Raw genomic sequence first — 25,765 nt, 5'->3', positions numbered from 1 at the left:
GAAAAAAGTAAAGTTAAAGTAGGTTTAAACAAGTGAATGAGAACTTGTTTTATTTCAGATAATTTTAGGATGATTAATCTAAGAATAAAGTGTTGTTGAGGTTCTTGTGGAAAAGGCAATCGCCTGCATTCGCCAAAATGAAATAATGAAATTCAAAAATGCTCTGCTTTTATCCTGCAATTATTACCAGTGTTATTAAACAATTACACTGATGGTTTAAGCTTTATCTTTGTAATTTACCTCCATTTATTCAACTGTAAAAAATGAGGCAGTCCCAGCCCTATATCTATGCTCCTCTGTGTGCAACTGCTTTTAATTTATATTATTCTTGTGAACATAAACAAGTAAAATTCCATTCTCTTAACTTCAAATTCTGCATTATTTGTATCATGAAGAACCGTTCGATTATAGCAATCCCACAATATGTATTTTAGATTCTGCATTTGTCAACAATGCTAAATAGGGTGTCACAGTTTATGTAATACACCTGTGCACCTTATTAAGTCATTATATATTAAAATTCAGATTTACACTGAAAATGAATTGGGAGTAATTATTAATAATTATTCACTATGAAAGGAGTCACGATGATTCCTTTAAAGAGAAAGCTACTGTTGCAATTTAAAATTAATTTACACAAATTTGATTTACACCTAACTTTTTAGGAATACAAGTATTATGTAGAGTGAAGTATCTCTATACACTGGTAATATACAACTCTGACATTCATTCAGGGAAATACTGCTTTTTAAAATGTCAGTTGGGTATGAAAAAGGAAAAAAAAAACCTATTCCTGGTTTTCCTTCTCCTTAACCAATGGAGATGTATAATCAGCTCTATGTATCTGTTAAAAGTATGTTTTAAGTGTAATTAAAACATAGAAAAACATCCTTTTACTGTTTTGAAATCAAACACACAAGATAGGTGAGAAAACTTTATCAGATTAAGAATCAAAATATCCCTTAAAATATTTACATTTTACAGTAAAAAGGATAGCAAAACACAAGATCATGTACAAGCTTAAGTATTCAAGTTTCTGAAGAGCCAAAAGGGAAAATAATGGTCTACTACAAAGCTGTAGTTTATGGCATTAAAAATGTCTTATTAAACAAGTGCAGTTTAAAGCAATAAATGTACTGCTTGGGCTTCCAAAGGCTTGTCAAAATGCTCAGCTAAATTATTAGTATCTGATTAATAAAATTCAGTTTGGACTTTTAAACTCTTCTACAATCTTCCTTTAAAAACAGTGCAATTTTAAAACAAACTTACAGTGAACTTTGCCCTAAAGAATTAATCATCTTGAAGGACATTTATATGAGGCAGTATATTCCATATATAACCAAATTTACCAATTATGGAAGAAAACTAAAATTTCTAAGCCTTTATTGCATATTAATAAAAGAAATCTTTGAATATACAGCAATGTAAAACTTTTGAAAAATATTAAACTCCTACACTTAGGAACAGTTGGTATGATGTAAAGGATGATAAGCATTGGTACATAGAGCTTTGTACCAAAACACGGACATTTCTCCAAAACACCAACACTGAATTTTAAAAAGATGGCACAATCCTAGCAGGCATTCTTACAAAATTTTTAGATGAACCATACAACAGTTATTTAAATGCGATTTTGAAATAGCCTGCATCTTTTACCTTTTGCTTTTAGCTCTGTCAATGTGGTCCCTATCTTTGTGGTGTCTGTCCCTGTCTTTTTCACTATGCCTACTTTTCTCCCGTTCTTTGTCCTTTTCATGGTCTTCATTTTTAGGTTTATCTGGTTTCTTCTCTACATTCCTATTATCTCTATTTGATTTTCCATCTGATCCTCGATCACCGTGTGATAATCGTGATCTCTCTTGGTCTTTGTGCCCTTCTTCCCTGCTTTTCCTGTCTCTCTCTTTGTCTTGATTTCTGTCTCTACGTCTGTGTCTTTCAGACTCCTGTTCCCATTCTTTTTCATGTCTCTCTCTTTTTAGGTGGTGTGAGTCACCATAAAATCTCTGCTGGTCACCTTTTCCCCTGCTAAATGGTCTATCCAACTGCTGTTGATCTTGTCTGCCCCAGGGATCACTATGACGCCTCTCCGGTCTCCGACTATCTTTAACAGGGTAAAAGTTTTGTGGACCTGAAAATCTTGATGCTTGTGCATGAGGGCCCATGAAATGCTGAGGTTGACCTGGTAAATGAACAATAGGTGGCCAAGGCATCATAGGATTCTGAGCAAAACCAAAGCCTGGAGGAGGAAGCAATGGAGGTGGCAAATGTGGTGGATATCCAAACATACTTTGTGGAGGAAAAGCAGGAGGTCCTGGAAATGGAAAGCCAGGGGGACTAGATTTAGGATGAAAGTTGTGTTGCTGGAGCCTAACAGGTGAAAAGTTTCCACTTGATCCAGGGCTCATGCTTTTTGAAGTGAAGTTGGTGGTTTTAGAATTAAATTCAGGTTGAGATGTGTTTCCTGCTTCAAAATGAGATGAAGTCGTTGCTGCTGGCCCCCTTCGAAATGTATGTACAGTTTCAATATTTTGCATTGAAGACTCATCCTGTAAATGTTTTGTGTCCTCTGTTTGAGTAGTATGTGAATTTTCTAATGAAGCTGTTATCTGCTGATCCTCACATTTTGAATCATTGCTCTGCTGAAAATGTGAGTCTTTTTCTACAGAAGTTTGTTTTTCCTCTAGATCTGTGGGCTGGATTATTATCATTCCAGTATGTTCTTTGTCATATGACTGACTAGGTATGTTTTTTTTTTCTTCATTTCTGCTACCATCCCCTTCCTTGTTGTCCAAAGTTATCTGCTGATTTCGTCCAGCTGCCTGTCTAGGATCCCTTTTAAGATTAATGAATTGCGGAGACTTGGATGTATTAGCAGTCATATTTTCAGGGCTTATGCCAATGTTATCTCCATTTCCTTTTCCTCCATTAGATGCAATGGGAGAATTGGTATTTAAAGTCTTGTTTTCTTGTAAAATATTTTCTTGATCCTGTTTTTTTGATACTCGCTCTTTACCCTCTTCAGTTTCTTCAATCTGTGATTGGATTGATAAATTTGTTAAAAATGCTTCAGTAGAAACATCTGGTGGTTTTCCTTTGAGAGTGAGACCTGGCAAAGTCCCTGACAACTGCAAAGAGGTTCCCACTATTGGTATATCTTCTACCACTACTGAATTTTCTGCAGATTTTGGTGGGTCATTCACTTTTATCTTTGTATCATCTGCTTCACCAGCAGCTATGTCCAATCCATCTATTTTTTCTTCTTTTGAGCTCATTTGTTCAGTTATTAAAGGTATTTCTTCAGAAGCACTTGGTTCCACTGCTGACTTAGTCTGTTCCTGTACTTGACTAGTGGTACCTAAAAGGCTTTGAAGTATGTCATCCACTGGTAGTGGTTTATTTGCTAAGTCAATAGTGGAAGGTTGATTTTCCCAGCCTATCAACACACCAGGAAGAAATCTTAGAGGTTTGGGAGGTTCTTGTTTGAGCAACTCTACTATAGGTTCCATTGTAGCTGGAATTTCTTCCTGAGAAGCCTGCTGAGGCTTGTTTCTCTGTTTATGTAATACAGTTGTAAAAGAATTAAAAAAATCATTTTCTTCCTCTGGCTCTTCCTCATTAGAAATTTCTATTTTAATTTTTTTGTCAGGGGGCAAGGTCATTGGGATACTTTCAGGAGTCTCATCTACATGACTAGTACTACTACTAGCAGTAAACTGCCTCTTCATTTTCTGACGGATAATCAAGCCCAGTAACAGATTAGGTCTATGTAGTTCAAGGCCTGTAAAAAATGAAAACATAAATTAGCATAAACATTTTTATAAATATTTCATTTCAGATAAAAAAATCAACATGTTTACCTTGTTTGTTTTTGCATTTAATCTTTTTAAAAGTTGTCTAAGTTAGCTTTAGGTACAAAGATTTACAGAAAGAAAAGATACTATTAAGAAAGAAGTCAGGCCAAAAGATAATTTTAATTATAACTAATTATTAATATGTATACCTACCAGGTCCATCAAAAGGCACAAGAGGGTGTGGAATTTTATCAGAGGCACCCAAAGGAATAAGGTACATATCTTTAACCTGCTTCATGTTATTAGCAGCTACACCATAGCGCTTTCTGCTACTGAAGTATGCAAACAATAATGTGTAAGAAATTTGATCTTCTTCAGTCACTGGTGTAAAACGAACCACACAAATTTCCTGGTTAAGAAACAAAAACAAAAACAAATATTTACCCTATATAAAAGCAATATTTAAAACAATTCCATTTCATAAAGATTTTGTAAATCTCATTTATCCTTGCTGAGTGAAATGAGCAGGACCAAGAGACCATTATATACTTCAACAACAATACTATATGATGATCAATTCTGATGGACCTGGCCATCTTCAGCAATAAGATGAACCAAATCAGTTCTAACAGAGCAGTAACGAACTGAACCAGTAACACCCAGTGAAAGAACTTTGGGAGATGACTAAGAACCATTACATCGAATTCCCAATCCCTATATTTTTGCCTGCCTGCATTTTTGATTTCCTTCACAGGCTAACTGTACAATATTTTGGATTCCAATTCTTTTTGTACAGCAAAATAATGGTTTGGACATGTATACTTATTTTGTATTTAATTTATACTCTAATATATTTAACATGTATTGGTCATCCTGCCATCTAGGAAGGAGGTGGGGGAAAAGAGGGGAAAAACTGGAACAAAAGGTTTGGCAATTGTCAATACTGTAAAATTACCCATGCATATAACTTGCAAATAAAAAGCTATTAAAATTTTTAAAAATGAAAAAAAAAATCTCATTAATCCTTTAAACATATATTTCAACTAATACAAATTCCTTCCATATCCTTTTGGAGAGTTAATGTTTAAGAATTAGATTGATACTTAATTTATCAAGCATCTGTCAAGGAATTAGGTACTACACATAAATGAAATTTTCTAGATTATTCAAAATTATATACTTCAGTTACTTAGAAAATTTTAAAACATTTTTTAGGTAGAGATTGTTTAAATGTGTTTACACACATACTTTTCACATGTTCCATACTTTTTATATGGCATAGTAGAGGAGAGAACTGGCTTCAAAGTCAGAAAAATTGGGGGCAATTCACAATCACTTTAAGCCTCAGTTTCTTTATCTGTAAAATGTGGATTTAAAATGGCTTCTTGTGGTTCCTTTTAGCTCTAAATTTGTGATCTCAGTCCCACCTCAAACATATACAAGATTCTTTGTAAGAAGAAAAGTCACAAAACACAAATTAAATCACAGATCCTGATCCCTTCAACTGACCATTGAAGCATATTTTATTTAATCCTGAAGACACAAAGTCATCACTGTAAATCACAGTTTTAGTGGTGCAAAGTACTTTTTAGAAATCATCATATAGTCACAAATTCAGAAACAGGCTATCTATTCCAATATAACACCCTCAATTTTAAAGATGAATAAATTGAGACTCAGGAAGAACAAATATGTTCAAGGCTATAAAAGTAAGATTCAAAATTGGTTTTTGTATGTATGATGAAGAAAAAACACTACAATCCTTAAAAAAAATCACTATACTATAACAGGATTATTTCTTTATGTACCAATAGTCAAACTTTTGAATTCTTTGTGACCGACAGGTCTCAATGCATGGATAAGTTTCTTCTCTTTTGCCAAAAAACATATGTAAGAGACCTTATAAATTATCTAGGTTATTATCTTATACACATAAGCAAAATGACCCATAGAGATAAGGTTACAAAAATCAGAGGACAAAACTAGAACCCAAGTCACCTTAAAGGCCAGTTTGGTAGGATTTCTGCATCGAAGGAATGCTAGCTAACTAATACCATTCTTTACCTTTAGCTCTATCACAATGTTTTTCCATTCCCTTTTTCTCTCCCCTCCAACCAAATTAATTTGCTGGCTATAATGCACCATGATTTATAAAGTTAGCCAAGCTCAATGAACATAGTATAATGACTGTGAAATCTATTCTGGCTTACTCAGATCTCTTTCTTCCTAGTTCTCAACCATATTTCAGAAAGAGAAGTGTTACTTTGAATGGTAGTATAGCAATTATGTAACTCAATTTCAAATGGGTTCTTTTGCATATAAATTTGTCATTACAGTTTGAGAGAACCAAATTTGATATATTATAAGTTATAATATACACCCAGAAGTTATATGTTAAAATTTGCATACCAAATTATGAACATTTTCAAAGTTTAAGGCTTTTAAGCAAGACACAACTGAGCCATCATTCAAATATTCATAGGAAAATAAGTATCACTAATCTGAATGTGGCACTCTACTCCTTATCAATTTATTAACTTAGAATCATAAACTCTGAGTCAACTAGTCCAAAATTTTTGGGGCTACTAGATGGTGCAGTGGATAGAGCATCAGCCCTGAAATCAGGAGGATCTAAGTTCAAATGTGTCTTTAGACACGTAACACTTCCCTAGCCTGGGAAAGTCACTTAGCCCCAATTGCCTCAGAAAAAAGAAAAAAAGCAGCATTTTTTTTTTCTAGAGACAAAAAGTCATCTAAGTATTTTCTAGAAGACATCTAAATAAAGGGACCCTAATATTTCATGATATGGATTCATTTTTAGATACTACTTTTTAGCAAGTTTTTCTTTTATCAACCCTAAATTCACCTTTTCATAAGATAATCCTTCAAAAACATAGTGACAGTTATATCCCCAAATATTTTTTTTTCCATGTTAAAACATCCCAAATGGTTTTAACTGATTGATACTCATTGATTATGTCCATAAGGAGTCCTGGTTCTCACTCCAGTTTAAACATGTGCTTTCTAAAATGTGGAACTAGCACATTTTAGATAATAAAAGAACACAAAATCATTCTTTCTAGCTTTGAATGCTATGTCAATTTAGCTTTTAATTGGCTGTTCCAGTGTACTGTAACTAAAGATCTGTACCAAAAATCTCCAGATCTTTTTTTCATACCTTATCATCATGTACTTACAGATACAGTTTACAGAATCCAAGTTTAGGATTTTCATTTTCCTCCATTAAATTTCTTGTGACCAGTTCAATATTCTCTTAACTCTTGTTTCAAACTGCAATACTTTTCAAGACCTTTTATTTTTCTAATGTTATCAGAAGCCCATTTCAGCTATTTTATATTTTTCTCCTTTAATAGTGTAATGTATTTATGATATTATCAATGTGGGTTCTTGTGGGTTCTCTCTCAAATTACAGAGATCATACCACCTCAATACCTTTTTATCACATGTAACTTTTGCCCAGTTCTTTCCATAAACTTTCCATTCTGGGAGGTGCTTCTTAATCTTTTGATAAACCAGATGGATTGTAATGGTACTTAGGGGCTTTCTCATGATAGATCATCAACCCCTATTCCAGTCATATACCTATCTGATAAAATCCTTCATAACTGTGTGCTGGTAAATATTTTCATACCTACCCAAGTCTACATGTACCTTAAACCCATGATTTTATATCTTCAGGGACAATGGAATTCCATGTTGGAACCATTTTACAATAAATACAGATACTCAAAAAATAAGTCTTTGTTGCTTGAAGATGTGTGGTAGAGTTAGTAAAAATCCATGAATGTCCTTTAAGCAACCCATCCTTGTACAAATACTCCCATTCGGTTTCTCTTGGTACACAGTGAGACTAAATTCCTTTGAGTAATTATGGATCTCAACTAAGAGGCGCTGAAACATTCTTGAATTCAATGTGATCTCCATATCATCTAGCAACAGGAACATCTGGAAGACCCAAATATCTATAAGGAATTGCTCTCCCATCTTTACCAAGAATTCTTAACCTTTTTTATATTTCAGGGACTTCTTTGGCAGTCTGGTTTCTATTGCCTCCTTAGGATAAAATTTTTAGTCTTTTTTAATTTTTTAAATTAAATTTAAATTTAAATCAGAGGACAGCAAGTTTCATTAAGAAGTTAATAAAAAGACATGTATTTTTTATCTTCCAAGTTTACATATCCTTATAAGAAACCTCTCATTTGAATATATGCTGAAAATCCTTGTGAGCATACATTTGCCAGTTTTTATACCAGTGAATATTGCTGACATATGTAAAAAATACCTCGATAGATAAGAGCCCTTTAAGGAACCATTTTGATAGACTGAATCAAAACCTTTATCTTCTAGTTAAGTTCCATTTATATTTCCTTATGTAGTATCCAGAGGATTGTTAAGAATCAAAGCCATTTATCACTTAATGAAGTCATAAGAAGTCATGAAAAATTTTACAATAGGCATCAAAGACAGGTGTTTTCTGGTTTTGTCTGTAAATGCCCTCAGAATAATTTGTTTTGCCAGATTTGAGCAAACTTTATTTTTTTTCCCCTTTTTTTGCTTATCATAGGTTTACAAAGCATTCCACTCATAATCTTCCATTTCCCTTTTCTGTTAGATTATACAAGCAAATTTTATATTCTAAATTTGTGATACTATAGCTGCCATCTCTCTCTACCTGACAAGGAAATGAAGTGTTTGCTGGCTGAGGTGGTTTCTTGGCTGTTTTGGTCTCTTCATTGTAACAGCTTAACTCTGAACAAGTATCAAAAATGTGATGATATCTTTACAACAGCATTCTCTACTCAGCTGTTCATCAGAATGGAGTGGTAGTATGGCTCTAGACAAGAGTGGAATTGCTATTATTCATCTTTCAACCCCACAAATGCAAAGAGTTCACTATTTCACTTGACACATACATAGGTATTGGGTATAGTTTCGTATTTTATTTCCATAGTTGACAACATTAAAATATACCTTACCTTAGTAAAGTATACCTTACCTTAGTCCCTGAGGCTTTTATTTTCTCCACATAATCCCAAACAGTCTGAGGTGATATCCTACCACCTACTTGAATACTATCTGGTAGATCCTGTTGTAAACGAATCAGGGAATAGTAATGATCAACTCTTCTTTCAATGAGATTTATATATGCAAAGCAAGTTATGAATCAAGATATTTACATGTATCTTAAATTATATATTAATCAGGTAATTAGTTAGTGTACTGGTAAAACTAGTTAATAGAGGTTTTCTCCTCCCTCAGTTGAAAGGAAGAGGAGTAATATAAAGCAACCACATGCAAATAATCTTAGGAAAAAGGCCAAAAAATTTTTTTAAAACTTTTCAAAATCAAAAGAGCCTTAGAAATTCATCTGGAAAGGAAACCTATTTAATATGGCCTGGACTGAAGATTAACTTTCTAATAAACACAATTTTCCTGAGAGATACAGGAGGGTTGACACATGGAATCTTTATTTAAAAAAAAAAAAAAGGAGGGCATTTAACCTGATATACAATTAATACATATCCTTTCATACACAAAAAGTACAAAAAGTCATCAAAAATTTTTTCATTTTCATATATCATATTCTGCAATGATTTGTTTCTTTCCTATACCCTTCATATATTTAATTGGATTGCCATAGCAACTGTAGTTTCTTCAGTACATTTTATGTGACTGCTCTAGAATGGGTATCCTCAACTCTCCAAGGTTTCTCCTTGTGAGTAGGGCAAATACAGCCCACATCAGCAGACAAACTCAGTGTGCTCTAGATTTATATCTATCTAAGTAGATAACTAAATTATACAAAGTAAATATGGAAAAAACTGAAGCACTGAGGAATTAAGCAATATAATACACAAGTATTTAATAGAGGTGAAAATGAAATCTAACAACTCTCACTATCAATTCACCACTTTTAAATAACATACTTTTTTGATAATTCTAATGAAGAAAATAATCAGCTTCTCTTGTACTTATTCTCTTTTCAGTATCTGAAAAATAGAGATGCCATTTCCTTCCATTTGATCAAGTCTAATAAATCTTGACTTTAAGTCCTTTTGCAATTTTAAATACTTTAAAATTTTAAAGCAAAACCTTTCAACTAAATTTCTTTCCATGGCCCTCTTTGTCTCTGCCCATTATCTTCTCCCAATTCTGTGAAAACCAGCCTTGAGTTCTGCATATATGTAAAAGTCACAGCAGATATCAGATGTTCAAAGAAAATTCCCAGTTCTCTTTACCAAGCACCAACTGAATATGAGAAGGAAAATTTGGCTTGTTGGCACAGAATTTTTATTTAAATTTGAAGTTGAGATATAACGCAGATACTTATTTTTTCCTAATTCTGTTCTAAAGAAAAGCATATTATTTCAAACCAAAATCTGAATGCCTTTAAAACTTGTGGCACTATCTTCTGAGATGTTAGAAATCCTTTCTCCTTGCCAATGCCAAGTACTTTTAATCTCCCAGCACAATTAATTTCTCTCTTCCTCTTTAATTTCTTGTTTTCCTTATACTCAACTCTATTTTTCCTATATTGAGGCTCAAGACTTCTTTTAGCCTAAAAAAACATCTCCTTTGCCATTCCACTTCCTTAAACTACTGCTCTTCACTACAAAAACCTCTATCAAGAGTTACTTAATTTCTCTTGAGTCAATCTTGAACATTTTAAACTATCTGCTAATGTCCCTCCTCCAATTAATCCCATTTTTCTTTTTGTTGTGGTTCATTAAGTTCATCTCCAACTTTCATGACCCCATTTGGGGTTTTCCTTTGCAAAGATAATGGAATGGTTTTTCATTTCCTTTAAATCCAGCTGGTTCATCCTCCTCCTCAAAATTTTTGATAGGATTCTATTTTACTTACTACATTATATATTTTATCACACTCGAATGCATTTCATATTCCCTGTCAGGCAGCTCCTTGAAGATTAGGTCTGCATCATTTTTCATCTTTGTCTCCTTACTGTCTTATACAATGTTTTCTGAACTGATTTGCTCCTCTACTAATAGAAATATTTTTTAAGCTATCCATTACTAATTTAACATCTCTTTGGTCTCAAATTTAAAACATAAGCAATGATGCTTTATTAATACATGTATGTGTGTGTGTGTATGTACACACACACATATAGGTATATCTGAAGATATATTATGCACATAAACAAAAATTAAATCACAGATTATGTAACTTTTGTTCACATGCACACACAAAAATCTGTATGACAGTCTCAAGGACAAAAAATGACTCAAGTAATCTATTTTCTAGTTCCTTGAACAAAACGCTGAAAATATACCTAATTACAAGTAATTTTTGCACAAGAAAATAAAGATTTTCTCCAAATATGTTCTAGCAAGATCCCTAGTTTCTCAGACAATCAAGAGACACAGTGAAAACAGCAACCTACATGACCTTGGACAAGTGACTTCAATTTCCTCATCTTTAAAATGAGAGATTTAAATTAGGTGATGTCTAGACAAGTAAGTCTTTAGATTAATAGGAAAAAGTACTTCAGAATGATTACATTATTATTATATTATTTATATTATATTACATTAATGTTATTTTAATCTACCATTTTACCACTACAGAATTTATTATAATTCTGCTCCATCTCTCTAAGCAATATTAAGTGTCCTACTTTCAAATTTGCAATATAATTAAGTTTTTTAAAAATGAATTTTGATTTCCTTAAAAAACATGGACTCTGAACAATAACATAACCAAAAATTTACAATACCTCTGTTAAATATTCAGGTGACCCAGATACAGGATAGGCTTTGATAACAAACTTTGCTACAGAAGGCATGTTGATAAAACCTTTCCAAATAAAGTTCAATCGAGCCAAGAAAGTGGATTCAACTTCAACAGCACCAGGCATCTCAGGACTGGGGAGGGGTGAAAAAAATCACATCAAGAAAAGGAGTCAGACATTAAGTAAAATTTCTTTTTGATCATCTGAGACCATTATTTGAAAACAGGAAAAAAAAAGTTATTTCTTTATATATCCTTTTGATTAAGCATTATAAATCTTCATTTTAAAAACTGATATCAGTAACACTTTAGTTATTTTCTTTTTTACCTTTTATGACTCGGCCCCAAGAAAACAAGCAGCTTTTAAGTGACCTGTCACTTTTAGACCATCATACAATTAGTCATTTAAGATTATGGTTCTGTTTACTTGTATATGCAAATATCTTCCCAAAGAATGTTATTTTCTCCCAGTTGTGTTTATGGCCTCCAAAATTCTAAATTTATTTTCCTGTCTGCAAAATGACTTAAAACTTCATGATTCAGTTTTCCAACAAAGAAATTTACCGAGGAGCAGGAGAAAATGTTGACTTTGGGGATTCTTGCTTCTCCTCATCAAAGAATTCTGAACCCAAAATATTTGATGTTGAAGACAATGCATCAGCTATGTTTTCTGCTTCATTGTCTGAATGTTTACGAGCTACACCAACAGCCACCTTCACCTTTTTGGGAGAAAGGTCATCAGCTGGTGGTGCCATTCGACCTAGAGAAATATAAAAAGGTAAAAACTTACTTGTGAAACAACTTTTATTAATTCTATTAATTAATTTTATTCATGTTGAAAAAAGATAATTACAGGATCAATACCTGCTTCCTCAATGGGACAAACAAAGGATACTACTATATGAAGAAATGAGAAAGAGGGAAATGAGCCAGTAGTCCTGGCAGGCTTCTTAAGAATTCAATCTTCCACTCTTTATAGTTGCTGAAAGCCTCAATATTATAGTACTGGAACATGCACTATTGCTACAGGGTCCTCATTACAATTGTCACATAAACACAATCTTGAGAAAATTTAAGAAAGAAATCATAGATCCTATAACCTTTATTATATTATAAAGTGAATTGGCTTTACCATTAACATACTTTAAAAATAATTAACAATTTTATATCATAAATATTTTATATATCCAGAAAATTTGAGAAAGACAAGCAATGAATTCACTCATGCTGGGGACTATAGAAGTATATAACAAAATTGCACCACTTTTTGAAAGTAATTTTAAAACATTAGAAAGAATATGTTTAAGATGAATGTTCTGAGTTACAAGGGGGCTTGGAGATCAATGAGTCCAATTCCTTCATTTTTATGAAAGGAAATGGAGAATGACAGAAGTTTAGAGATTAGTTCAAAACATGCAGTAAGTAGCTGAAACCAGTCCACCACTCTGACTCTAAATCTAGTATACTTTCCAATAGCTCACAATACCTATTAGATATATATACAAAGATACCAAAAATAAAATTTTAAAAGTTATGAAAAGTATATTAATTTATGCTTCAATGTTAATTATTAAATACTGTCACACTTGAAAATTATAATTAATTATTTTATTATTTGTCTTCTCATCTATTCACTTTTACTATCTTTCTAAAATTCCAAGAATATTCTAAAATAGCAAATAAAATTTTTTTCCATAAATTCCCCAAAACTATATTCCTACTATATGATTCTGAAGAAAGCACTTTAAAATACTGTATTAATACTAGCTGTAACTACTGCTGCTTAAGAATTTTTCTAATTATCTAAAATGCAAGGCAAGCCCTTCACCCATATTAGTTTTTCCCATAGCCAAAAATCTACTCATTGCTTTAGTACTAACAAAACAACTTTTCTTTGTATTTGTTCACAATTCCTAATGAAGCATTCAATCTGTAACAACTTTTTTATGTTCCCTAATAAACCCCAAATTATCAACAAATAAATTCAACATAAATAAGGCAAGACTATCAGACAGATTATTTTTGCCTCAAATAAGATAGAAAATGTAAAGAAATAATACAATAGTAATACAACATAGCATTAATAAACGCATAAGCATCTCATTCTAACCTATTTAATCATGATGCTGATAACTGCCTACATTACCAGTTGTCTTAGTGTATGACAGCAACACTAAAGCCTTAAGATCAACTCTTATTTTATTTAATTAGTTGCCCCTCAAAAACTTTCTACAAACTACACTTTTAAGTCTATGTATAGACAGGCATTTGCCTCTGATCCCTAAACAAAAAATAATGTATATCTGGTCAAATATTTGGGTATGATTTCCAAATCTGTAACTTACTATTTGACTATGAAAAAGTTGTACAACCCAAGGTTCTATTTTTCAGCCATAAAATGAGAATAAAACTGCTTAGCACTAAATTGATCAACAAATCTATTAAGCCAAGAAATATGCTAGGTACTGGGGATAGCAAAGAGTTTACTTTTCTATGATGGAGGGGGAAAAGCACATATTTAAAAGTATATAGAGAAAAAATACAAAAGATTAAATATAAATAAATGCAAAGTAATTAAATTAAAAGTTAGGAAACTAGAAAATATTTAATGTATAAAGTGGTACTTGAGTTATTTCCTGAAGGAAGAGAAAAACAAAGTTTAAGTTTCCAAAGAAAAGATGAATTTAAAGCATAATGTAAATTATAAGACACTATAAATAGTGGCTGTAAGTCATTTTTATTTTGTATGGCTCAGAGAAATGCAATACCAGCAAAGCAAGGGCTCTACTATGCTTCTAACAGTGATTCAACATCATAATCTTCACATAGAGAAGACATTACATATCTTCAAATTTACCTATACATATCTTGCAGTTAAGATCAAAAAGATGATTTTTATGTTGGCTTGTGGTATCTTTAGACAAAGAGTCAGCTTCTTCTTTTTCTAAATCTTCTACTTTCTCGACAGACTTCGTAGTAGTAGATTCCTAAGAAAAGTGAGAGCAAAATCAAGCTTCATTCCATACCATTGCCTTCAGGGATTAAAATCATGCAGAATTTCTAACTCAGTACTTCTTCTTAAAAGATGTTTTCTTCTAGCTCTGTCCATGCTGCCCCAAATTTATAGAAATAGTTAAGGAACATTTTGAATATTCTATTCAGAAAATAAAAAGATTTTGTCATCCACAATTATAACTACAAAATATGACTTTAAAAAATACAAATGAAGAAGAGTTCCTAATCTGAATTCAGTAGAGGGAATTTTCTGAAGAAATAACAAGTGTTGTGTGGGGGAAAATGTAGTAAACATTTAAACTTCTCTTGAAACTAACTTGAAGGAATTAAAAAAGAATCTAAGTGCAAAAATAAATAAAAACATTAAGCACTCAAAATGGCTCATCTATTCCAAATATAATCATTTGGTCTATTTTAAAGTTAACTACTATGTCTTATATGTTAAAAAGTATGATATATTTGTTATTACCTGCATTTCCATGGTTTCTTCTTGTTCTTTCATTGGAGCATCACTTTCAATTTCTATTTCACCTTTGTGAGTAATTTTTGTGATTGGACGTCTTTCTACTTCTCTCTGTTCCTTTTCAATCATCTCAATGGTCTGCAAATTAAGTGTTTTTCTATTTAAATATTATACTATATAAATTCATATATAAATAAATTATGAAATTTATCAATTTAGACAAAATAGAGAAAGGAAAAAAAGTGATGGAAATGATTTATTTGCTTTTCAAGGTTACATAGAAAGAGATTCCAGAGCAAATAATTATGTTTCTATTATGCATCATTCACAATTCTTAGAAGAAAAAAAAACTGGAAGAACAAAAATAGAAACTCAAATGTGAGTTCCATCATGTTTTTAAGTGAACGGCCAAGGAATAAGGCAGGATATATAAATGATAATCAAACTGAAATGGTGATTTTAATTTACAACTAGTTTTCAAGTTTCAAATTTGGGGCTAGAAGACAAAGTAGATATAATCTCAGCTGAATGTTATCAGTATCCCAGCAATGTTAGAAATTCATTCAATTCTCAAAAATCAAACACATTTTCTCTAAATAAAACTGCTCAGTACAAGTCAAAATTAACTGTAGACCAAACTTAGATAAAAATGAGAAGGTAAGAGATTAGAAGAAAGAGAGAAGTCACTGAGAATCCCCAGCTGTCAACATCCCTTTCTCCCTGCCATGATATTACAGGATGGGGAAAAGGAGATGAACTTAAAAAGTGAATGTGAACTTTGCTCTCCTCTCTCCTTTGACTATACCAAAGATCAAGTAATTCCACCTACCTGTTTTTTTTCCAATTTACATTTACTTTGACAAGTATAACATATATGACTTACAGCAAAAAATGAACAAAACAAGTAGTTAAATTGAAAGGCAAGTGGAAGCTACTTTCCTGTGTAAATTGCTCTCTATCTACTTTAGAGTGAAAGGCTAATTTGTGATCTTAAAGCAATCAAAAGGCCATTACTAGTATTTCAATGCTAAAAATATTTTATGTATGACTGTGGGTTATTTTGGGGGAAGGAGAAGATTGAGAAGACATTTAAGGTGGAATATTATTCCTGATTTTATGCTTCAAGATGACAGAATAACAGACAAAAAGGTAAATATGTATACAAGCATGATGTAACAAATTAAGGTATCTTACCCTTCCAAAACTGGCACTGGATCTATTTCTTAATACAACTATACAGATGATGACTGGGAGGAACAGACATAAATAAACCACAATCTTTACAATTCTGTTTCTACAATATTTTAGTACTTCAAGGCTTTTGTTATGGAAACATTAGAAAATTACAGTTGGGCAGGATCATAAGAAGAGAACAGAGGTGAAAGTATCAGTAAATTTGGTAATGGAAGAATTGGAAGAAGAATGAAAAAAGCAGTTAAAACTCTGAAAATCAGGAAATGAGAATAGGTACAGTTTCAAGATGGAAGGAAATTGTTTTTAAGTAGCAGGGAAGAAGGTGAAACAGTGAGTCAAAGAATAGGAAACAGAATCCTACCATATTTATTAACTAAAAAGTATAGGTGTGTGCATATTTATATATACACACAACTATGCACATAATCTTACATGTCTGTTTTCTCTTCGTCTCCAGGCAGCTAATTCTTTAGAAGCTAGTTCTTCGGGACTCATTCTGATGAGATGATCAGGTGTCACCTCTCCTTTCAGTACTTTTTTAAATAAAATCTGGAAGTATTAACAATGGAAAAAAAATTGAAAAGGAAACAGTAACTCCAAAAGAGAAATTCATAATAACTATCTTGTTTAATTCAACATTTAATTCGTACTTCAAAGAACATCAAAGTCTTGCTCTAAGGGAATTTTATAAATTATTATGTAAGTATATACCACAAATGTTTATTTAAAAGTTAGTATAACAGGGGCAGCTGGGTGGTGTAGTGGGTAGAGCACCAGCCCTGAAATCAGGAAGACCTGGGTTCAAATTTGGCCTCAGACACACTTTTTAGCTGTGTGACCCTGGGCAAGTCACACTTAACCCCTCAATTGCCTAGGCAAAAAAAAAAAAAAAAAAAAAAAGTTAGTATAACAGCATGATAAATATGGAAATGTATGTAGAATTGCACATGTTTAGCATATACTCGATTGCTTTGCTGTCTGGGGGAAAGGATAAGGGAAGGGAGGTTTGAAACAAGGGATATGGCAGGGGTGAATGTTAAACTATCTTTGCATTTTTTTGTTTTGTTTTGTTTTTTGCTGAGGCAATTTGGGTTAAGTGACTTGCCCAGGGTCAAACAACTATGAAGTGGTAAGGATCTATGGCCAGATTTGAACTCGGGTTCTCCTGACTTCAGGGCTGGTGTTCTATCCATGAGCCACCTAGCTGCCCCCTTTGCATGTATTTAGAGAATAAAAAGTTTTTTTTTTTTTTAATTTAGCATTAGGGGGATAAAGTCATCATATGCCTTATAAATTTGGGCTTTAGTTAAAATTACAACCAATACAAAAGACAGTATTTCAATTTGTACTCCCAGCTCAACTTTCTTCTCAAACTGTTTCCACTTTCTGAGCAGCAGCCCAGCTCTTCTTGAGATATTGCTATCTCAATTTGGAACTATGCTCAAAAAGTTATCAAACTGTGCATACCTTTTGATCCAGCAGTGCTACTATTGGGCTTATACCCCAAAGAGATACTAAAGAAGGGAAGGGACCTGTATGTGCCAAAATGTTTGTGGCAGCCCTGTTTGTAGTGGCTAGAAACTGGAAATTGAATGGATGCCCATCAATTGGAGAATGGCTGGGTAAATTGTGGTATATGAACGTTATGGAATATTATTGTTCTGTAAGAAATGACCAGCAGGATGAATACAGAGAGGACTGGCGAGACTTACATGAACTGATACTAAGTGAAATGAGCAGAACCAGGAGATCATTATATACCTCAACAACGATACTGTTTGAGGATGTATTCTGATGGAAGTGGATCTCTTCGATAAAGAGAGCTAATTCAGTTTCAATTGATCAAGGATGGACAGAAGCAGCTACACCCAAAGAAAGAACACTGAGAAATGAATGTAAACTGTTGGCATTTTAGTTTTTCTTCCCGAATTATTTATACCCTCTGAATCCAATTCTCTCTGTGCAACAAGAGAACTGTTCGGTTCTGCACACATATATTGTATCTAGGATATGCTGTAACCTATTTAACACATAAAGGACTGCTTGCCATCTGGGGGAGGGGGTGGAAGGAGAGGAAAAATCGGAACAGAAGTGAGTGCAAGGGATAATGCTGTAAAAAATTACCCTGGCATGGGTTGTCAATAAAAAGTTATTTAAAAAAAAAAAGAGAGAGAGAGAGATTGCTATCTTAGGATCTCTCTTTCATTATTATTCTCTGGCCAAGATCACCATTTTATAAGAACCCCCAACCAGGTACACTTCATTTTCAGCTCAATTTATAACTACACCTCTTTACCAATAGACTTGCCCATGATTCCACACCTTCCTCATAGGTACCTACTCTTCCAGCCTCCTATTTTTTTTCCTTCTACTAAATGTAAAATCCATGTAAGTAGGGGTTGTTTTCTTGCATTTATATCCCCAGGATTTAACAAAATGCATGTCACATAGTAAAAGCTTAATAAATTTTAATTATCTTTTCTTCATAACCAAATTTATTTTAATAGCAACAACTGGAGCTTACATAGCACTTTTTAAAGTGTGTAGAGTATTTTAAAAGCATAATCTCAATTGTGTCTCACAATTCCTTTTGTACAAATGAAAATGAGCCTCAGATTAAATGACTTGCTCCAAATCCCTCAGCTACTAAGTAGAAATTGAACTCGAATCTTCTTAATTCCAAATTGACACTATATTTAATGTCTTACTGGAAAAAAACGGCAAACAAGAAGGAAATAGAAGGCCTTGATTTAAAACTACCAAAAGACATTTAAGGATACAGTTGTAAGCCTCAAGACAGTGACTACTTGAGACACCCCAATCAGAAAAAGAAATGTGTAGGAAAAACAGTATTTCGAGGAGTAGAGCCACAAGAAGGTACAGTTTAACAGAAGTATGGTAGACTGATAGTAAGCTGAAGTGATACAGGAAGACTGAGAAGAGCCAGAAGGCTAAGATGGACTTGGGCAAAAGTCTCTATTAATGTTCTCTCAGTACCTTGAGCCCAGAGGGTCTCTCTTTGCCTGGCACCTCGGCCTCTTTGTAGGGAGCCTAGCTAATCCCTTAAAAAAGGGATTAAAAGCCAGAAAGGTCTCTTCTTGCTTTTACCCACTTTTGCTTGTACCTGGAAAAGATACCAGAGGCGGGGGGTTCTGTTTTTGACTCATTCTTCCTTCCAAGAATAAATAGAAGCTAAAAAAGGTTTGTTTGTTTTTTTTCCTGGATGAGGCAGTTTGTCATAACTTTGTCCCCAGGATATTTGAAATTGTAAGCCTTTATGTAAGAAGAGCATAAAAGAAGTTTTGGGGAATCTAGCAGGGAGCCCTGGAGATTCCATGCCAACTGCTTTTAACCTTATTGGTGAATTGTACAGTTTTTACTCTCCTGAAATGTTTTTTAAAAAATTTCAGAATTGCTTCTACTGAAGCATATATATATTATATTTTTACTAAAAAGGACTATTTGAATCTTGAGATCTGATTAATTGCAGCAGAAGGTCCAGGATCCTTTTGAAGTCTTTTGGCTTGCATTTTCTGTTTCTACACCTTTGATTATACCTGATAAAAATCCCAGAGGATAAATTCTTCCCTTTAAAGACTCTCTTTTTAAAAGAGAAAGAAAAGGAGGAAAAAAGGACCTAGAGATATGTGATTCTACTACTGTATTGGTGGTCCTAAGTACAACTGAGGGACTAAAAGGCTAGCATCTAAGGCCCTCTGGGTTCATTACTGTCCTCAGAAGCCCAGGAGGTAGAGTACAAGCTGAGTCTAATAGTTGGGGCCTTTTTAAGCTCTCACTTTTATCTGAGAAAAAAATAGCAGTAACAGCCCTGAAGTTCTTATCTGCCTTTGGCCCTCTTCCTTTCTACATATTGCTGAGTTTTGATTTAGGCATTCCCCAATTTTGCTTATTTACTTATTATTTATTTTTGGTTCTCAGATCTATTCCAATTCTTCCCCTGAACAAGCAAGTCTTCTAAAGGTAAGGGTAAAAGTGAAAGTAGGTAACTCAATGGAGTTAAATAGAGCAATGGATAAAATTCTTTGTCTTCTATCACCATCCCTAAGAAAGGAACAGCAGGATAGGACTGTCTTCCTGTCTAGGCTTTTTAGTCTATGGGTTGATGAGCAAAGTAGAGCCCCTCCCAAAAGGAAAGATTATATATGGAAGACAAATAATATACAACTAGTATTTGTTGAATTCAATTGTTCAACTGAATATATTATAAATGATGAAAACAGTACATGAGAATTATACAAATAATAGGTGCCTAGCATATGTAAAGCATGATGCTTTGCACTAAGAGAAACAAAGAAAAAAAAGATGTCACTTCTAGGATCTTGAGGGGGAGGGAAGTTAGGAGAAAGGATCTGCATGGCTCCAAAACTTTGTTTTAAAGTTTTCTTGAAAGCCCTATTTGATCTCTTAGTAACAAGTATTTGCCTTCAATTCAGCCAAATGCTGTAAGAAAATTTCCTCATTCACCCCACCTAACTTTTAGCACTCATGTTCCTTTAGCAGTTATACATTCATCATCTCCTTTCTAACTAATGTATGACATTGACATCACCATTCTCTCAAGCTTTGTAATTATCTTCAAGTTTCATCACTTTTTTATATCCCTTCTACATTTAAAGACAAAAATCTTATCAAATATATTGTTCACTGGTACACGTCAAAATCTCATCCTGTGTTAATTTCACCCATATCTTCCCAGGGATCCTCTACAAGAAATCTTGTAACAGAGCGTAAGGGCTTTCCTTGAGGTCTCAAAATTATATAGGTAGCAATGGACATGAATGTTCTTTACCTGCCACATTTTTGTATTTTTTTTTTGTATTATATATATCACTTTGCTTTTAAACACCTCTTCTTGTGTGCAGTTTATTATCGTGATTGTGCAACTGTTTTAGACCCACATTATCACTCTATGGCTTCCTGAAAAATCCAAGATTTTGAATCCTTGAAAATGGGGATGGTTCCAAAATTTAATGGTCTAGGGCATCAAAGAAAGAATGCTGGCATTGCAAAGATATTTCCCCTAGAGTAAGTCATCAAAAGCACTAAATAAATTTCCGAAGGGCATCCAACCTGTTCACTTCTTATTCAATCCTGGCTCCAGTTTACTGTCCACCTGCAGCTTGTCTAGAATATGTACTGGGAGATGACATAGTACTGAGTTAAGAACATTAGCTTCAAAAAGCTTCAAAAGCCAAGTTCAAATCTCATTTTTGACACTTATTATCCAAAGGATTTTGAGCATCCCTGAGCATCAATTTCTTATTTTATGAAATAAGATGATTAAATTCATGATCTTTTGACTAGGATATATGATGAGTTAGGTTTATGGGTTTTCATGTTCTGGGGCTTTATGTAATCAACACATCATGTAAACACAATCATCTGAAAGCCCTCATCCACATATGAAGTTATCTTTCCTCCATTTAGAAAATGCTGGACATCCTCTTTCTATGGCAGTAGTAAGATGACACCTCCCCACCCCTCTTTTTATGTATTAATATCTTATTTTTCCAATTCCGTATAAATACAATGTTTAATCTTTTAAAACTGAATTCCAAATTCTCTCCCTTTTCCCCTCTCTTATACTTGAGACATTTAGCAATTTTATATATGTATTCCAGTTGTGCAAAACATTAGCCATCTGGCTTAAAAAAATAAGATGAAAAGAAAAAATAAAATGAAAAAATAAAGTAAAAAATAGTATGCTACACTGATGCATTGTTGGTGGAGTTATGAACAAATCCAACCATTCTGGAGAGCAATCTGGAATTATGCCCAAAAAGTTATCAAACTGTGAATAGCCTTTGATTCAGCAGTGCTACTACTGGGCTTATCCCCCAAAGAGATACTAAAGAAGGGAAAGGGACCTGTATGTGCCAAAATGTTTGTGGCAGCCCTGTTTCTAGTGGCTAGAAACTGGAAAATGAATGAATGTCCATCTGTTGGAGAATGGTTGGGTAAATTGTAGTATATGAATGTTATGGAATATTATTGTTCTGTAAGAAATGACCAGCAGGAGGAATACAGAGAGATTTGGAGAGACTTACATGAACCGATGCTAAGTGAAATAAGCAGAACCAGGAGATCATTATATACCTCAACAACAATATTGTATGAAGATGTATTCTGATGGAAGTGGATTTTTTTTGACAAAGAGAAGATCTAACTCAGTTTCAATTGATCAAGGATGGACAGAAGCAGCTACACCCAAAGAAAGAACACTGGGAAATGAATGTAAACTGTTTGCATTTTTGTTTTTCTTCCCGGGTTATTTTTACCTTCTAAATCCAATTCTCCCTGTGCAACAGGATAACTGTTTGGTTCTGCAAACATATATTGTATCTAGGATCTACTGTGACATTTAACATGTATAGAACTGCTTATCATCTGGGAGAGGGGTTGGAAGGAGGGAGGGGAAAAGTCAGAGTGCAAGGGATAATGTCGTAAAAAAATTACTCAGGCATGGGCTCTGTCAATAAAAAGTTATAATTATTAAAAAAGAAAAAATGTATGCTACAATCAGCATTAAGTTCTCCTCCTCAGTTTTTTCTCTTAAGTTCTACAGCATTTTTCATAAATCCTTCAGGATAGTACTTGGATCTTTGTATTCCTAAGAATAGCAAAGTCATTCACAGTTGGTCATTATACAATATTGTTGTTAACCATGTTAAAGTACAATGTTCTCCTGGTTCTACTCATTTTACATTGCATAAGTTCGTGCAGGTTTTTCTTTGTGTAACACAGTAGCATTCCATCACCATCATATAACCACAACTTATTCAGCCATATCCTAATTGATGGGTATCCTCTCAATTTCAATTCTTTGCCCCCACAAAAAAATTGCTATAAATATTTGTGTACATATAATTTTTTCATTCTTAAAAATCACTTTAGGACACAGACCTAGTACTATTATTGCTGGGTCAAAGGTTATACAAAATTTTATAGCCCTTTGGGCATAATTCCAAATTGCTCCTCAAAAATGGATCAGTTCACAATTCCACCAAACAATGAATTACTATCCCAATTTTTCTGTATCACTTTCAGCATGTCCTTTTCCTTTTCTGTCATATTAGCCAATATAGGAAGTATGAAGTGGTACCACAGTTGTTTTAATATGCATTTTTCTTATAATGATTTAAAACATTTTTCATGACTATAGATCTCTGATTTCTTCATATCAATTGGACAATGACTTGCATTTATATAAATTTGCCTTACTTCTTTACACATTGGAGAAATAAGGCCTTTATCAGAAAGAACTTCTGACAAAATTTTGTCCACTTTTCTGTTTTCTTTCTAATCTTGCCCATGTTAGTTTTGTTTGTGCAAAAACTTTTAAATTTATTATAATCAATATTATCTATTTTAAATCCTGTAATGCTCTCTCTCTTCTTTGGTTATAAATTCTTTTATCCAGTCCTGACAAGTACACTTTTCTATGTTTTCCAAATGTCTAAATCATATGTCCATTTTGACCATTATCTTAGCATACAGTGTGAGATGCTGATCTATACCTAGTTTCTGCCAAACTGCTTTTCAGTTTTCTGAGGAGTTACTGTCAAATATTGAGTTATTACTCAAATGGGAATCCTTATATATTTAATCCAATCTATTCCACTGATCTTAATCAGTACTACACTGTTTTGACGATTACCACTTTGTAATACAGACTGAGCCTATTTTTCATGGATTCCTTTGATCTTTTTGTTCTTCCAGATAAATTATGTTTTAATACAAAATGATAGTTTGATATGACATTAAACAGGTAAATTAATTTAGACAGAATTGTCAGTTTTATTATGTTGGGTTGGCCTATCCTCAAATAATATTTTTCCATTATTTTCCAAATAAAGTTCCATTAGGTCGAATTTTATTTTTGTGAAAAATGTTTTGTAATTGTATTCATATAGTTCCTATCTTTGTCTTAGCAGGTAAATTCCCAAGCATTTTATATTGTCTTATAGAAATTCCATTTAGAATAACCAATCTCTTAATGCTGGACTTTATTGGTCATATATAAAAATGATGATGGTTTATGTGCATTTATTTTATATTCTGTAATTTTGCTAGCTATTATTTCAACTGTTTTCTTAATTGATTCTCTAGGATTCTATATTATCTACAAAAAGTGAGGTTTTTTTTTTTTCCCTCATTGCCTAAATAGCCTCAATTTCTTTTTCTTTTCTTGTTGCTAGAGGTAGCATTTCTAGTATAGTACTGAATAACAGTAAATAAGACATCCTGACTTTGACCTTGATATATTATTTGGAAAATTTCTAGCTTATGTCTAGCGCAGAAAATGTTGATGGTTTTAAAAAGACATCACATATTATTTTAAGGAAAGCTCCCTTTAGTCCTAGGCTTTCTAGAGTTTACAAAGAAATGGTATTTTGTCAAAAGCTTTGTCTATGTCTATTTAGCTAATCATATGATTTCTGTTGATTTTCCTATTGATACAGTGAATTAAATCCTACTTGGTCATAATATTAGTTTTGTGATAAATTGTTACTATTTTATTGTAAAATTTTGCATCAAGATTCATTAAAGTGGTCTATGCTTTACGTATTGATTTATGAATTACATGAATTTGTGTCATAAGAAATTTGATACGATTCTTTCCTTAACTATTTTTCCTAAGAGTATTTTATAATATAATATATACATATCACATATGTAGTGTAGGGATTAAATGCTGTCTTTTTGTTCTGGGCAATATGTGGCATGAGGCAGCTAGATGGCACAATGGATATGTCAGCTTGAATTGAGTTATATTCATTTTTCTGAATTCAAATCTGGCCTAAGACATTTACTAGTTGTGTGATCCTGGCCAACTCACTTAACCCTGTTTGCTTGTTTCCTGATCTGGAAAACCAATGAGAAAAGGAAATAGCAAACCACTCAAGTACCTTTGCAACTAAAACCCTAAATGAGGTCACAAAGAATTTGGCATGACCAAGACAAATGAACAACAAAAATTCATCTATTTCACTTATATTATCAGATATAGATTGGCACATAATTAGGCAAAATGGGTACTAATTCCTGTAATTTCATTGATGGTGAATTCATCCTTTTCATACTGGCAATATGGTTTTTTTTTCTCTAATCAAATTAAACCAATGATTTATCTATTAGCTGCTTTAAAAAAATAATAAAACCTACTTCTATTTTTTCTTAATAAGTTCAATGGTTTTTTTACTTGCAACTTTATTACTCTTGATTTTCAAGATTTACAATTTGGTATTTCATTGGGAATTTCAATTTTATTCTTTTTAGCTTATTAGTTATATGCCCAATTCACTGATCTGCACTTTCCCTAAGACATAAGTTGATTTTTGTGTAAGAGTCATGTAACACTAAAAAAAATATATTCTCTTTTCTATTACCACCCAATTTTCTCTAGAGGTTTATCATACCTAACTTTCTCTTTAAAGTCTTTCTTGTCTTATTTTTTGGCTAAATTTTATCTAGTCCTGAGAGAAAGTTGAGATTTCCCCACTAATAT

At 32.9% G+C, this 25,765-nt stretch overlaps 1 protein-coding gene across 2 annotated transcripts in view; it reads right to left on the bottom strand.

The window, feature by feature from the left end:
• Positions 1-921: 921 nt before the first annotated feature.
• Positions 922-25,765, bottom strand: part of PHF3 (PHD finger protein 3) — a 104,327-nt gene continuing 79,483 nt past the window's right edge. For both annotated transcript variants that reach the window (XM_051997208.1, XM_051997209.1), the window contains 8 exons: positions 16,669-16,785; positions 15,049-15,180; positions 14,422-14,551; positions 12,129-12,324; positions 11,551-11,698; positions 8,809-8,898; positions 4,005-4,200; positions 922-3,778 (listed from right to left, as the gene is read on the bottom strand). In XM_051997208.1, coding sequence (XP_051853168.1) covers positions 1,653-3,778; positions 4,005-4,200; positions 8,809-8,898; positions 11,551-11,698; positions 12,129-12,324; positions 14,422-14,551; positions 15,049-15,180; positions 16,669-16,785 — 3,135 coding nt within the window. In that variant the 3' untranslated portion in view covers positions 922-1,652. The remainder of the gene's footprint in view (positions 3,779-4,004; positions 4,201-8,808; positions 8,899-11,550; positions 11,699-12,128; positions 12,325-14,421; positions 14,552-15,048; positions 15,181-16,668; positions 16,786-25,765) is intronic.

This window comes from Antechinus flavipes, chromosome 4 (genome assembly GCF_016432865.1).
Source record: "Antechinus flavipes isolate AdamAnt ecotype Samford, QLD, Australia chromosome 4, AdamAnt_v2, whole genome shotgun sequence".
NCBI lineage: Eukaryota > Metazoa > Chordata > Mammalia > Dasyuromorphia > Dasyuridae > Antechinus > Antechinus flavipes.
The sequence above is the reverse complement of the archived record's forward strand: the minus strand, read 5'-3'. Positions and strand labels throughout refer to the sequence as shown.